The 13,311-nt window shown below is 60.1% G+C and overlaps 1 protein-coding gene across 1 annotated transcript in view; it reads right to left on the bottom strand.

Annotated features, from left to right (window-relative positions):
- LOC130018275 (CAP-Gly domain-containing linker protein 1-like) overlaps window positions 1-13,311 on the bottom strand; it is a 29,711-nt gene that overhangs the window by 16,158 nt on the left and 242 nt on the right. Inside the window, 7 exon segments of the mRNA XM_056109003.1 lie at window positions 60-1,215; window positions 2,218-2,321; window positions 2,676-2,695; window positions 2,698-2,872; window positions 6,485-6,707; window positions 8,567-8,691; window positions 12,192-12,733. Of these exon segments, the coding sequence (XP_055964978.1) occupies window positions 60-1,215; window positions 2,218-2,321; window positions 2,676-2,695; window positions 2,698-2,872; window positions 6,485-6,707; window positions 8,567-8,691; window positions 12,192-12,733 (2,345 nt within the window).

Here is a 13,311-nt window from a genome sequence, read left to right as displayed (position 1 = left end):
TACACAGAGACACAGCATGCAGGGAGCAAGCATGGAAGTGGGCGAGGGCGCCCGAGTACCAACCTGCCGCTCTCGGCCCGCTCTGCATTCTCTAACTCCTGAATCTGCCGCTCAGCCACCTGGAGCTGCTGCCTGAGCTTCTCCATTTCCAATTTACCTTCGGAACTGGCCTTCCAGAGCCCATCGAACTGCAAGAGCTTCTGCTGGGTGGCCTCCAGCTGTGCCGTGGTGTTGGCCAGGGCCTGGGCTTGCTGACTACACATGGCCCGCAACCCCTCCAGGTGCTTTACCTTCGTCTCCGCCTCCTGCAGCTTGTTCAGGGCGTCCTCCATCTCCACCAGGTGCTGGTTCTCGGTCTGGTGGAGCTTGGCCCGCGCGGCCTCCAGGCTGTTCTTCTGCTCCTGGGCCATCCTGACCAGCCGCGACCTGAGCGTCTGCAGCTCAAAGGCGTGCGCTGCACGCTCAGCCGCCAGCTGGGCCTTCAGGCTCTCTACCTCCTGCTGGGACTCGAACTGCAGCCTCTCCATCTGCATCTTGAGCTCGGCCAGCTCGGCCGCCTCGGCGCCCACGCCCCGGCTCACGGACGCCTTCGGCTCGCCCATGGCCTGTTGGTACGGGGCGATGGCCATCTCCAGCTTGGACTTCCACAGGGCGATCACGTCCGCCTTCTCCTTGTTGGCATGGTCCAGCTTGGTTCTCAGCCCCTCGTTCTCCTTGGCGAGCTTCTCGGAGGCCGCCTGCAGGGCCTTCACCTCCTTCTGGTGGGAAAACAAAATTTCCATGAACTTAAAACAGGAAGGAAAAGAAGCAGAAACAGAAATCATTCTTTTGCAAACTGACTGTTTCCTTCTTGTTTTAAGGAATGCCTTAAAAAACTGGGGTTCTAAAGGATTTGATTTGTGCTGCTCGACTGAAAATCAAAGCTGAGGCAAACTCGTAGACCCAACTGTCAGAACGAGAGAAAAACGCTCATCAACAGCAGCCTCCAGCCCCAAGGAGCAGAGGTGCCTCAGCCGGGCCCTGCCAGGTGCATGATCCCAGGTATCCCTGTCTGATTCGGAGTCTCCAGCAGAAGTGGTCCCGGCGGGGTCGGCCAGGCCACCCCGCATCCTTGCCTGCACCCTGCAAGCCTCTGGGACCTGCCCGGGCTTTACCTCCAGGTCGCCTTTGGTGATGGACTCCTCTTCTACTCGGAACTGGAGGTCCTCCACTTTCCTGTGGGGGAGAGGGAGAGTTGTGAGGGGCGTCACTGCTGCCCCCCATGTGGGCCACCACCCTGTAGATGCGCGCCCGACCCAGCCCCCGGCTCCACACACAGGAGGGCTGAGAGAGTCAGCGAGGGCCAGAGCGAGAGTACAGCGGGCGTTTGTCTTGCACGTGGCCGACCCGGGTTCAATTCCCAGCATCCCATTATGGTCCCTTGGGCAATGCCAGGAGTAATTCCTGAGTGCCGAGGCAGGAGTAACCCCAGAGCATCGCTGGGTTGACCCAAAAAGAAAAAAAAGAAAGTCGGTGAGTCCCCTCGGCTGCGAGCACTGGGTGGGACCCGCAGGCTACAGGAGGAAGCTCTTTCCAGCCAACGCCACAGGCGCAGTGTCATATCAGCCTTTTCTGCCTCGCAGCTAACAGAGGTCATTAAAGACTGACCCGGGGCGAATACTAGTTCCTGTCAGCCAGCTCCTGTCCCCACATCGGGACAACAACGGAGCCCCTGGGGGAGAAGCAGCAAACGACTCGGGGCTGGGGGGGCAGGAGGGGCTCCCAGGGGACGTGGAGTGTTCGGCATGTGCAGCTGAGGAGCTGAGCCGGGTACTGGCAGTGCCCCTGGGCACAACACTGCCGGGAGCCCATCTGAGAAGACCGTCTTGGCCGGCATCCCGTGTCCGTCTGTCTGCAGCCTGGCCTGCGCCCTGCCTGTCTGCTGCCGTGCCCCATGGGTGCTGCGGGTTTCCTCCCGCCCAGGATTAACCCCAGGGACTCCCACAGGGCCCCACTGGGATACGACAGTTGCCAGCCACCCAGCACATGTCTCCGGAACACCAGGCCACGTGGACACAGCAGTGAGGGCCGGGGGTGCCTGGGCTCCAGTGAGCTCCCCCCATTCCCCCCATGAGGCCACGCTCAGGACTGGGCACCCGGTGGTTTCTGGTTCTCACAGCCCTGGAAGGCTGGCGCGCCCCGCCCGAGGCAGTTCCCCAGCTTGGGGCACGGCCTCACCTCTTCTCCTCCTCCAGCTGGTTCAGCAGCTCCACCCTCTCCCGGTCGCTCGCTTCCAGCATGGCCCGCTGCTTGTCCATCTTGGCCCCTAGCCCCAGGACGTGCTGTGGAGGCAACTGCGCGTGAGTGTCCTCGCCCGCCCCCGACAGCCCTCTGTGGGCTGGCACCGCCACCTGCCACCGCGGCACACTGAACGCGTCTCCCACCTAAGCTGCAGCGTTTCTGGAAGGCCGGAAGGGAACCACACCACGAAAGCACCAGCGGGGACAACTTGGCGCTCCCGGAACCCCCACGGGGTGAGGATAAGGGGCATGTGATCAAACCACGCGCCGGATGCCACCTCAACGACGGCAGACGGGGACCCACGGCCTCTCCCTGCACTGCCTGCACCAAGGTCGCGCCCAGCATTTGCCGCAAGCGTCTCTTGGCCCCGGCACTGTCGTCTGCACAGACGTCACCTGGTCGTGCCCGTCCCGGCCAGGGCCAGCTCCTGCTCTATCACCCCCACATGGCTCGTGGCCTTGGCCACCTCCACCCTCTCCAGGTCCCGCTGGGCCAGCAGCTGCTGAATGTGCTGCTGCTTCTCCTTCAGTGCCTCTTGGAGGGCGGTGGTGCTGGAGATCTTGCAGGCATAGCGAGAGGAGGTTTCTGGCAACTGCAAAGGAAAAAGAGACGTGAAGGGGGTGGGGGTGGCGGACGCGGGCATGCACACGGCTATCCTCAGCAAAGCAGATGGAGCAGCGCTGCATCCGTGCATATGGGCCAGCGACTCTCAGCAGAAGCGTCTTGAAACCTTCCCGAAGATCCTTGGACAGGACCTGAGCTCCACTGACGGGCTTCGTGGGAATCCAGAGACTCTTCTGCAGAGCCGGAGGCAGCCCCCTCCACAGCCCACTCTGGCCTGAGCTTCCTTAAGGCTGAGCCCTTGGCTTGAGCTTGAGGCCGGCTCCAGCATCTTCTGCCTTGCACGTCCGTCCGTCAGGGTCTCCCCAGGGCAGCCTGGCCCTTCTCTCTTCCTCTTCCTTCCAGCTCACCTCGCTCTCCCCAGCACCCGCCCCAGGCCTGAATAGCACTAACCAGAGACTCCTGTCTCTGGGAATGGCCCCGTGCCTCTGAGGGTCATTAGGTGTGACCCCATAAAAGACCCCTGTGCCATCTGCCTTCGAAAGTGGGGGATGAGAGGCTAGAATGGTAAAGTTGCGGGGAAGGCGCTGGCCTTGCACGCCGCTGCCCGAGCTGGATCCCAGGTACCCACCCCATAGGGTCCCGAGCCCACCAGGAGTGACTCCTGAGTGCAGAGCCCGGAGGAAGTCCTGAGCATTGCTGGGGTGTGGCCCAAAATCCAGGGAAAAAAGGAACAAGTGGTGGGTGAGCATGTGTGAGGGCTCACGCCCAGCGAGCAGGACAGCAAGGGCAGCTCAGGGGAAGACCAAGCACAAAGGGAAGGAGAGAAGAGGCAAAGACAGTGGGAGGGGAGGGAAGTGGGCTGGAGGGCCGCGGGGACCGGGGGTCCTGTCCGTTCTGTCCTGGGCTCGTGGTCGCTCATGGTCGCTCTGCAGACCCAGTTTCCTTGCGGCACAACGGCCCCTGCAGGCGGGGACACAGTGGGACCTGGTCTTCATTCTTCAGGCACACGGTGGCGGGGGCTGGGGCGGGGGTGGCTGAGGACGTCCGCTCCTTCTGCCCGGCCACGCCTGACCCATCGCCCTGCTCCTGCCGCTTCCCTGCATCATCTGAGCTGCTGCCAAACGCCTCCTGACCAACGGGCCCAGCAGGGCCCAGGCTGTCCACTGCTGCTTTGCCTGCTGCGAGCTCTCGAGCTACCTGGTTCTGTCCAGGGAGCGGCTCATCCTTGCCTCTGCGTAAGGATCTGGCCGTGACTCCCCAATACACTTAAAGTATATTGGTCAGATTAAAAGCCCGGCAAGCTACCGAGAGTATTCGATATGCCAGACACAGTAACAATAAAGTTTCCAATGGAGACATTACTGGGCCCACTCGAGCAAATCGACGATCAACGGGAGGGCCTTTACTTACTTTACTTACTAAATGCTCTCCCCAGGGCCAAAGAATCTATTGTGGGGTGGGGGGGGTGGGGGGAGGTACTTTCAGAGGTTCAAGATCCAGCAACGTCAGGAGTGACACCACCCCCTGCAGAGAGCCAGGAATAAGCCCTGAGCACCCCTGAGTGTGGCCCCAAAACCAAATAATAAATAAAATTTCTAGGAGCACACGAGCTCTCGGGCCCAGCCACGTGCAGTGCTGCCGGGAAGTGCACTCAACTCTGATTTCAAGGGGTGGCTGGGAAGAGCTTGACAGCCTTGGGGGTCTCCAACAAGACCTGGGCTCAAACCCCCTCCACCAGGAGCAGCCCCCAAGCACCACGCCTGGAGTCCCTGAGCACTGTCAGGTGAGCCCCAAAACCAAAGAGCAAAAATAAAAACTAGGAAAGGCGGGCGGCGGTGTTCCCTGAGCCTCCTGGCCTGAGCGGTGGGGCACGCACGTGCTTCCTGGGCCCGAGACAGCTCCCTGAGGAAACCAGCCCGGGAGCGAACGGCTTCTTTCAGCCAACCGTGGAGATGAACGAGACTGCGAGTTCAGGCGCCGGAGCAGAGAGAAAGCAGCACCCCTGGCATGGGGGGAGGCGGGCGCTGAGGGGCTGGGCAAGGTGGGGGCCATGAACTGAACTCAGGATGTTGATGCCAAAGCCTCTGCCCTGCGCGTGGTGTGTGAGGCCCCAGGCTCCATGCCAGCAAGGCCAGCCCCTCTGTGGGAGCCTGGTACCTCAGAGAGCAACTCAGCCAACAAGCGAACCGGGAGGCTCCCACAGGGCACGCCCGGACCTGTGTGCATGTATGTATGCGTGCACGTACGTTCCTCTGGGCATGTCTACACACACCTGTGTGCACACGCGCATTGTGTCTATGCAGGTACGTGCCTGTGTGTATACACCCATAAGCCTGTGTACATACGGTATGCACTACGTGTACATGTATGAGTCGCTGTGTGTGTGTGAACGCTTGTGTGTGCACGTATGGAATTACATTGTCGAGGTATACTTCCATGAAGCCACACAGAATCATTCTATATTCCTGTCATAAACGCTAACGGTGATGTGCAGTGTAGGAGTGAGCTCCGCCCTGCGTAAAGATATGCAAGGCAGGGGTCAAAGGGCTGGAGAGCGAAGCCCCAGCGCTGCCCAGGCTCAATCCCGGAGGCCGCCAGGAATAATCCCGAGCACAGAAGCGAGAGAAAGCCCTGGGCTCTGCCAGGTGTGACCCCAGAACAGAACAAAACAAGACAGCGGGGGGAGGCTGGAGATACGGCTCAGGCGGGGGGGCTCTTGCTCGGATGTGGGAGGCCCCGGCTCAACCCCAGCACTGCAAACGGCCCCTTGAAGCACTGCAGGGTGTGGCCCACAGTCAAGCAGAAAAACAAAACCGAATTCCACAAACGGGCTGGCTCGCGAGGGAAGGAGAGGGGCTTCTGAGTCTGCTCCCCTCCTGAATGGCGAGGCGAGGGGAAGGAGGAGTCGGATGTGAGGATGGAGGCAGGGCAGGGAAACCTGGTGGTGGTCAAGCAAGACAGGACTGGCCCCAGGCCTGTGCCCACGGCGTGTGGCCTCCTGGCTCCCGTTCCCGTGTCATCTGTTTTGTATCTTCCGTTGCACACACACTCATTCCCTCCTCTTCCGCATCGAGGGTCAATGCACGGAGCAGAGGAGGCGGCAGGAAGCGCAGCCCCCAGCAAAGCCAGCCCCCCGGACACATCTCCATCGTGGGCCCGTTTCCCTGTGGACAATATCTCAGGACACCCTTGCATATTCGGACACACTTTAGTGTTTAGGACTCAGAGAGACATGAGGGGAGAAGCCACGAGGCCCCAGCTTTGACTTGCGGCCCCGCAATGGACAGAAGTCGAGGCCCCTCTGCATGTCGACAGGGGTGCAGAGGGACAGGAGGGAGCAGGGAGGGACGGAGAGAGCAAACACGCAACGCCAAGCGCCAAGCGTTCCCCAGAGTCTCTGGGTCCCGCTCTGACCCTCCGACGCCCCCTTCAGCTCCCCCACTTCATCCCTAAGGCGGACTGAGCCCTGAGCACCCGAGGAAAGGCCCATCCCTGCTCCTGTCACCGGTGGTGGCTGGGAAGCCACTCGCCTGCCCCCCGGAGCTGCTCAGCCCACCCAGTCCTGCTCCGCCTCTCACCCCTGGGGCCGTGGGAGTCTGTGGGGGCCCGAGCACCGCGCGGGGTGGGGGGAGCTTCTTACTAGTCCCACGCGGCTGAGCCTGCTGCTCACGGATGAGGCCACGGAGCTCACGGAGCTGAGCGAGGAGGCCGACGGGCGGCGCTTCAGGCTGGCGGGGGTGGTGGCCATCACACGCCTCACGGGGGCCGCCTTGGCCTTGGCCGGCGTCGTGGAGGGGAAGCCGATCTTGGTGACTTTGTGAATGGGAGCAAACAAGCCGTACTTGGGCTGACACTGGAAGTACCTGCGACAACGAGGAGGGGGGGACAAAAGACCCCTTTGGCAAGAGAGACAGGCGCCGACCGAGGCGTCCACTGAGTCCCACAGTCTCACACGCCCACAGACTAACACGCTCCCACAGCCCCACGCTCCCACACACTCACACCCCAACAAACACTCCCACACTCTCACACCCCAACCAACAGTCCCACACTCTCACACTCCCACTCACCCCAACAAACACACTCACACCCCAACCAACACTCCCACATTTCCACAGCACCACACTCACACACACTCACTCCCCAACAAACATCATACCCTCACACAGCCCCCCCACACACACTCTCACCCAACAAACACACACTCACACCCCAACCAACACAAACTCACACTCATACCCCAACCAACACTCCCACACACTCACACCCCAACAAACACACACTCACATCCCAACAAACACTCCCACACTCACCCCAAGAAGCACACACACTCACAACCCAACCAACATTCCCACACTCTCACACTCCCACCCCAACAAACACACACACCACAACAAAGACTCCCACATTTCTACAGCCCCACACTCACACATACTCACTCCCCAACAAACATCATACCCTCCCACAGCACCACACTCACAAACACTCTCACCCAACAAACACACACTCACACCCCCAACCAAAACTCCCACTCACACCCCAACCAACACACACTCACACTTACACCCCAACCAACACTCTCACACACTCACACCCCAACAAGTACACACTCAGTCCCCAACCAACACTCCCAAACTCTCACACTCCCACCCCAAAAAACACACACTCACACCCCAAAAAACACTCCCACATGTCCACAGCCCCAGTCACTCACACTCACTCCCCAACAAACACTCCCACACTCACGCCAAGAAGCAAACACTGTCACACCCCAACCAACACTCCCAAACTCTCACACTCCCACCCCAACAAACACACACACCACAACAAACACTCCCACACTCACCCCAAGAAGCACACACACTCACACCCCAACCAACATTCCCACACTCTCACACTCCCACCCCAACAAACACACATACCACAACAAACACTCCCACATTTCCACAGTCCCACACTCACACACACTCACACCCCAACCAACACTCCCACACTCCCAATGTCCCACACTCACAAACACACCCCCTAAAACACACACTCACACTCACACCCCAACCAATACTCCCACAGTCCCACAGTCACACACTCATATACACACCCCTCATCCATACATATCCACACCCCAACAAATACTCCCACATTTCCTCAGCCCCACACTCACACCCCAACAAAAATACACTCACACTCACACCCCAACCAACACTCCCACACTCCCACAGCCCCACAGTCACACACACGCACACCCCAACCAACACTTGCACGCTCTCAAACCAACAATGACACGCTCTCATTCCCTCACAAACATGCTCACACCCCCACCAACACTCACATGCTCATGCCCTCACCAACACTCTCACAGCCCCACACTCACACGCTCACATACACACACCCTCATACATACATATCCACACTCTGAAGCACACACATTCAAACATTCACACACACACTCCCTCGCACGCCTCCCACCCGCACCGCGCAAACCAAGGGCGATTCCAAGCAGACTCCCCAGAATCTGAAGGGCGACAGCAGGCCCGGGGGGTTCCTGCGGGCCAAGCACAGCTGCATGTGGGAGCCCCAGGCTGTCCCCACATCCCTGCAGGGTCCCCGAGTGCCACCGGAAGTGGCCCCGCCTAAGAACCAAGTGAAGTGGCCTGCAGTCCCCTCAGCGCCTCCCGGGCACCGTGCATTGCCCCAGGCTGTCTGGGGGGGCAGGAGGACCCACCTCGTTCCGGCCACGGCGCCATCGTTCTTGCCCAGCGGCTTGTCCAGCTCCACGCCACACCAATCCCCCTTGGCGAAGTCCATCTCCCCGAGGAAGCGCACCACACCGGCCTTCACGCCTCCCACCTGCTGGAGGGACGCGGGTCAGGCACCCTGGACTGCGCACAGCGCCCCCACCCCCGCAAAGAAACATTCTGGCTTCAGAGTAGGGATTTCCGGAAGAAACCCCAAAGGTCAAGGTGCCACTTCCCCCCGCAACCCCTACAGCGTGAGCAGACGCTGCTGCTCAGTGTCCATGCAAGGCAGCGGCGTTCACACCCACTCGCTGACACGGGTGGCCTGGCTGACCATACCCCCAGGAATCTCTGACCCAGGCCAGCCACCTGGTGTGGCGAGGGGGTCGTTGCCCCGCAGGTGTGGGAGCGGAGCCGTGGCAACCCCAACGCTGGAGAACAATTAAGCCAGAAACCAGCTAAAGAAAAATGACTGTTCTCATATCTTAGCGGACTTCCATTTTCCAGTTCTCCTTCACTATGCCTTGGCTTCACGCTTGGCCCCTGGGACGCAGAGCAAAACAGAATCACAGCGTTGGACACTGACGGGAATGCTGACAAATAGGGCTGGAGCACTGGGGGAAGGGCACTTGCTTTGTGTGCGGCCACCCTGGGTTCAATCCTCAGCACCCAAGATGGTCCCCCTAGCCTGCCAAGACTGATTCCTGAGTGCAAAGCCTGAGTGACCCCAAAACCAAAAAGTCAAAACAGAAAGGAGAGAAGAGAGAGAGAGAGAGAGAGAGAGAGAGAGAGAGAGAGAGAGAGAGAGAGAGAAACCTCAACTAATAATGCCCGAGAGCGCAGTTTTCTTTTTTCGGGTCTGGGGTAGGACTGGGTTCACGTGCTCGGGGGTCACTCGCAGCACGAGGGGTAGCAGCGTCACCCAGGACTGTCTCTGCGAGTCCTGAAGTGCCATCTGCAAAGGCCCTGGCACAGCCTCCGTGGCCAGGCGTGGGCCCTGGGCACTGTGAGTGTGACAAGGAATAAAAGAACAAGAGACAGGTGGCTGGGGTGGCGGCCCTGGGCTGAGAAGAGGCTGCAAAGTTCCTGTCTCACAGCTGGTCATCGGCGAAGAATTTGGCACAAAACATGCCGTCCCCGACCCGGAAACAGCCTCCTCTAACAGGACAACTGGAAGCCAGTCAATTCTCTCAAGCCCCTGGCGTCATATCCTGGAAATATCATCTGCCCAAAACTGCTGCAAGCCTGTCTCCAGAACATTCTGTCAGAGCTCAGCTGGAGAGAAGGGAAGTGATCTCCCAAGGTCAGGAGAACCACCACACATCAGCCCGGAGAAGCTCTTCACGGTTGGACTCTGAGACGCCACAGGACGGACAGAGTGACCTCCCGCTCTGAGACACCATAAGACTGACCAGAGCGACTGACTGTCCCGCTCTGCGACCCCTGCCTACTTGCGAGCACAGACGGGACTTGAGGTCAGAGCTGGGCATTTCCAGTGACCCCAATGAGGGTCCCTGAGTCTCCAAAGAGAACCAAAGTAGCACAAGCATGGGGGCAACCTGTCCACTGCCAGGGATGGGGAGTGCCAGGGGCAGGGGACCGTCTTTCACAGGCCTAAGCCTGGAACAGCCATGTCAGAGCCTTCGAAGGGCTCCTCGGAGGTCAGTCCCGTAAACATCGGGGCCAGCTGGCGCAGAACCTGGACTTCCTGTGCGCAGGGAAGAATGGGGCAAAGGGCAGGAGGCCCTTTGGAGAGCCGGGAGGGCGCCAGCCCTGCACGGGAGCTTCGCCTCAGTGCCCCGAGGCCAGCCCCCACTCGCCACGGCCTCCTGACCACGGCTGCGTTAGGCCATGGAGCGCCAAGCAAACCTTCCTTGAATTAGGAAAAAGACCAAAGAAAGTGTTTGGGTTTTCTTTTTCCCCCAACTTCTTTCAGAAAACAGCCATTATGCTGGTTGTGGTCCCCCAAAAAAACCTCAAAAACTTTTTTGAAAGGCGTGCTCTAGCTGAGGTATGGAGCGATGGAACAGCACAGCGGGCAGGGCGTTGGCCTTGCACACACCTGCCCGGATGTGGTCCCTGAGCACAGGGCCAGGACTCAGCCCTGAGCACCACCACCAATAAATGAATAACTGATCAGAGTTATTCACCGCAGAGCCAGTGGCGGTGTCCCCGCTCCCTTGTTCCAACGACACTGGTGTCCCTGTGTCCAGGTGTGGACGGTTGTGAAAGCAAGTTAAAAAAAAAAGTCTTTTTTCTTCTTTGGGTCTTTGGGTCACACCTGGCGATGCTGAGGGGTGAGTCGTGGCTCTGCATTCAGGAATCATTCCTGCGATGCTTAGGGGACCCTATGGGATACCGGGGAACCCGGGTTTGCTGAGTGCAAGGCAAACGCCCTCTCTGCTGTACTACTGCTCCAGCCCCCCAGTCTTTAAACCGTGAGTCTCCTCCAGCTCCAATTCCCTCCCCGTGTTACTCTTTGGCCATCCCCGAACCCCGACCGTGACCCTCCAGGACTCTCCGAGGGCCACCCTGCGCCTGCAGGCGGGTCACCTCACTGCTCTCCTCTCCGGCCTCCACAGCTCGGACACCGGCCTGGCGGTGGCCATCCCTGTGGTCCCCGGGAAGCCACTGGCTCCGGGCCAGCCCCCAGTCTGTCCAGAGCCGCCCGCCTCAGACGTCCCCGAGGGGACTTTTCCTGGCCGCTTCCCACGGGTTCTGAAAGCGTTAGTGAGTGCTTCTGCTGGGGGAGAACAGTTGTCTACAGCCAAGCGCCTCTGCTTTGGGGACCTGTGCAGAGGAATGGGCTTGGGGTGGACTGAGGATGCCACGTGCAGGGACCTGGTGACCCCCACCAGAAACTCATCTCATAGGGGTGCCCCCTCGCCCCCACCTTCCAGGAGCTGCTCAGAGAAACACAAGAGCAGGTGCTGTGTCTGAAGATCGAGCAACCAAGACAGCAAAACATACTCTTGAGAATGTTCGGGAGACGGGTCCCGACCCGTGGCCTACTCAGGGTCCATCCCCGACACCCCAGATGGTCCACTGAGCCCTACCAGGAGTGATCCCTGAGTTCACCACCAGGAGGAAGCCCTGAGCACGGCCAGGTGTGGCCCAAACACCAAACCACACACGTCTGCAGAGACGGCTCAGGGCTTGCGCACAGCCGGGCACGGAATGGCCCGAGCGGCTCGGGGTGAGCCCTGTGACGCCCCAAACACAAACATCAGAAACCAGAGAAATGGAACCGATTTCCAAATTTGTTCGTTGGTTTGTTTTCTGAGTCACAGTCAGAGTGCTCAGGGCTTACTTCTGGCTTGGTGCTCAGGGATCACTACGGGATGTGCTTGGGAGACTGTACATGGGACCAAGACGTAAACCCCAGGTCAGAGGCGTGCAAAGCACGCGGCCTCCCCACGGCATGACCCCTCCATCCTGTTTTGGCTAAACTGGTAAAACTGGCAGCATCCCCGCACGCATCCATCACGCTGGAAACTGCAGGACCAGGCGTTCCGGCTGCTCGTCCTTCCACCCAAACCGCGAGTCTGCAAAACCTGATGGACCAGACAGGTGAATGGACACCCACCCGCGACCGCTGCCCTCGGCACTCACCAGCACCCGGTCCCCAAGCTTCAGCTCCTGCTCCCCGTTCTTGAGGGAGCCAGCCTCCGAGAGGTTGGAGATGGACTCGCTGGCCGTCCTGGTCAGGTTGCTGATGTGAGGGGTGGCCGGTGCCTCCTTTGTGGAGGGCTGGGGCGCCTTCGGGGCGGTGGCAGGGGCCGGGGAGGCCGACAGGGGCGGTGTGACCCGGGCAGCAGGCGCTGGCTGCAGGCCGTTGGTCTCATCGTCGGCCTGCAAGCTCCTGCTCAGCTTGGACGGCCGGGTGAAGATGCCCTTCAGCGGCTCGCACTGGAAGTAGTGCACACCCGCCACCGAGCCGTCGTTCTTGCCGATGGGCTCGTCCAACACGATCCCGGCCCACTGACCAGGGGCAAACTGGGTCTCCCCGAGGAACTGGATGAATCCAGGCGTGTTCCCCTTCACCCAGACTCGTTCTCCGACCTGGAAGTCGTCCACAAACTCCTCCTGCGTCTCCGAGGAGGGGGCGCTGGGGGTTTTCTCCCCAGGCACGGATTTCTCAACGGGAGCAGCCGCTGGAACAGCAGAAAGGGTCAGAAGGGTCAGAATGGTCAGGAAGGGCCTGTCCAGGTCCAGTTAAAGTGTGGTGGTGGGGGGGAGGGATACCCAGCAGTGCTTGGGGCTTCTCCCAGCCAATGCCGGGGGCTGCTTTTGGCGAAGCCTGGCCAGGCCCGCCGTGAAGGGGACGTGCCTACCTACTGCAGCATCCCAGGCCACAGTCATATTTGGGCAGCTGAGGGGAAATCTTTGGACACACCCCGTGATGCTAGGGACCAAGCCAGGCGAAAGCTCCAACCCAGTGTCTTATTTCTGCTGTGTCCACTGGCCCATCTTCTTTTTCTTTTAGGGGGGAGCACCCCAGCCAGTCCGCAGGGCCTATTTCTGGCTCTGTGCTCAGGGTCACTCATGTTAGGTTGAGGCTGGAGAGTCCCATGGGGTGCCGGTTGCCCTCCCCACTGTCCTGTGGCTACGGCCGGCAATGAGGCCCTTTAGTCCAGGTGAGTCCACCTCCCTCAGCCTGTCCCCAAGCCCGGGCGAGGGGGCTAGCAGTTAGGAGGGAGCGTGTTGGTCGCCTCAGCTGACACTAGTTGCC

This window comes from Sorex fumeus, unplaced genomic scaffold (assembly GCF_029834395.1).
Source record: "Sorex fumeus unplaced genomic scaffold, SorFum_2.1 ptg000246l, whole genome shotgun sequence".
Taxonomy (NCBI): Eukaryota; Metazoa; Chordata; class Mammalia; order Eulipotyphla; family Soricidae; genus Sorex; species Sorex fumeus.
Note: the sequence above shows the minus strand (reverse complement) of the source record. Positions and strands in the feature narration are given on the sequence as shown.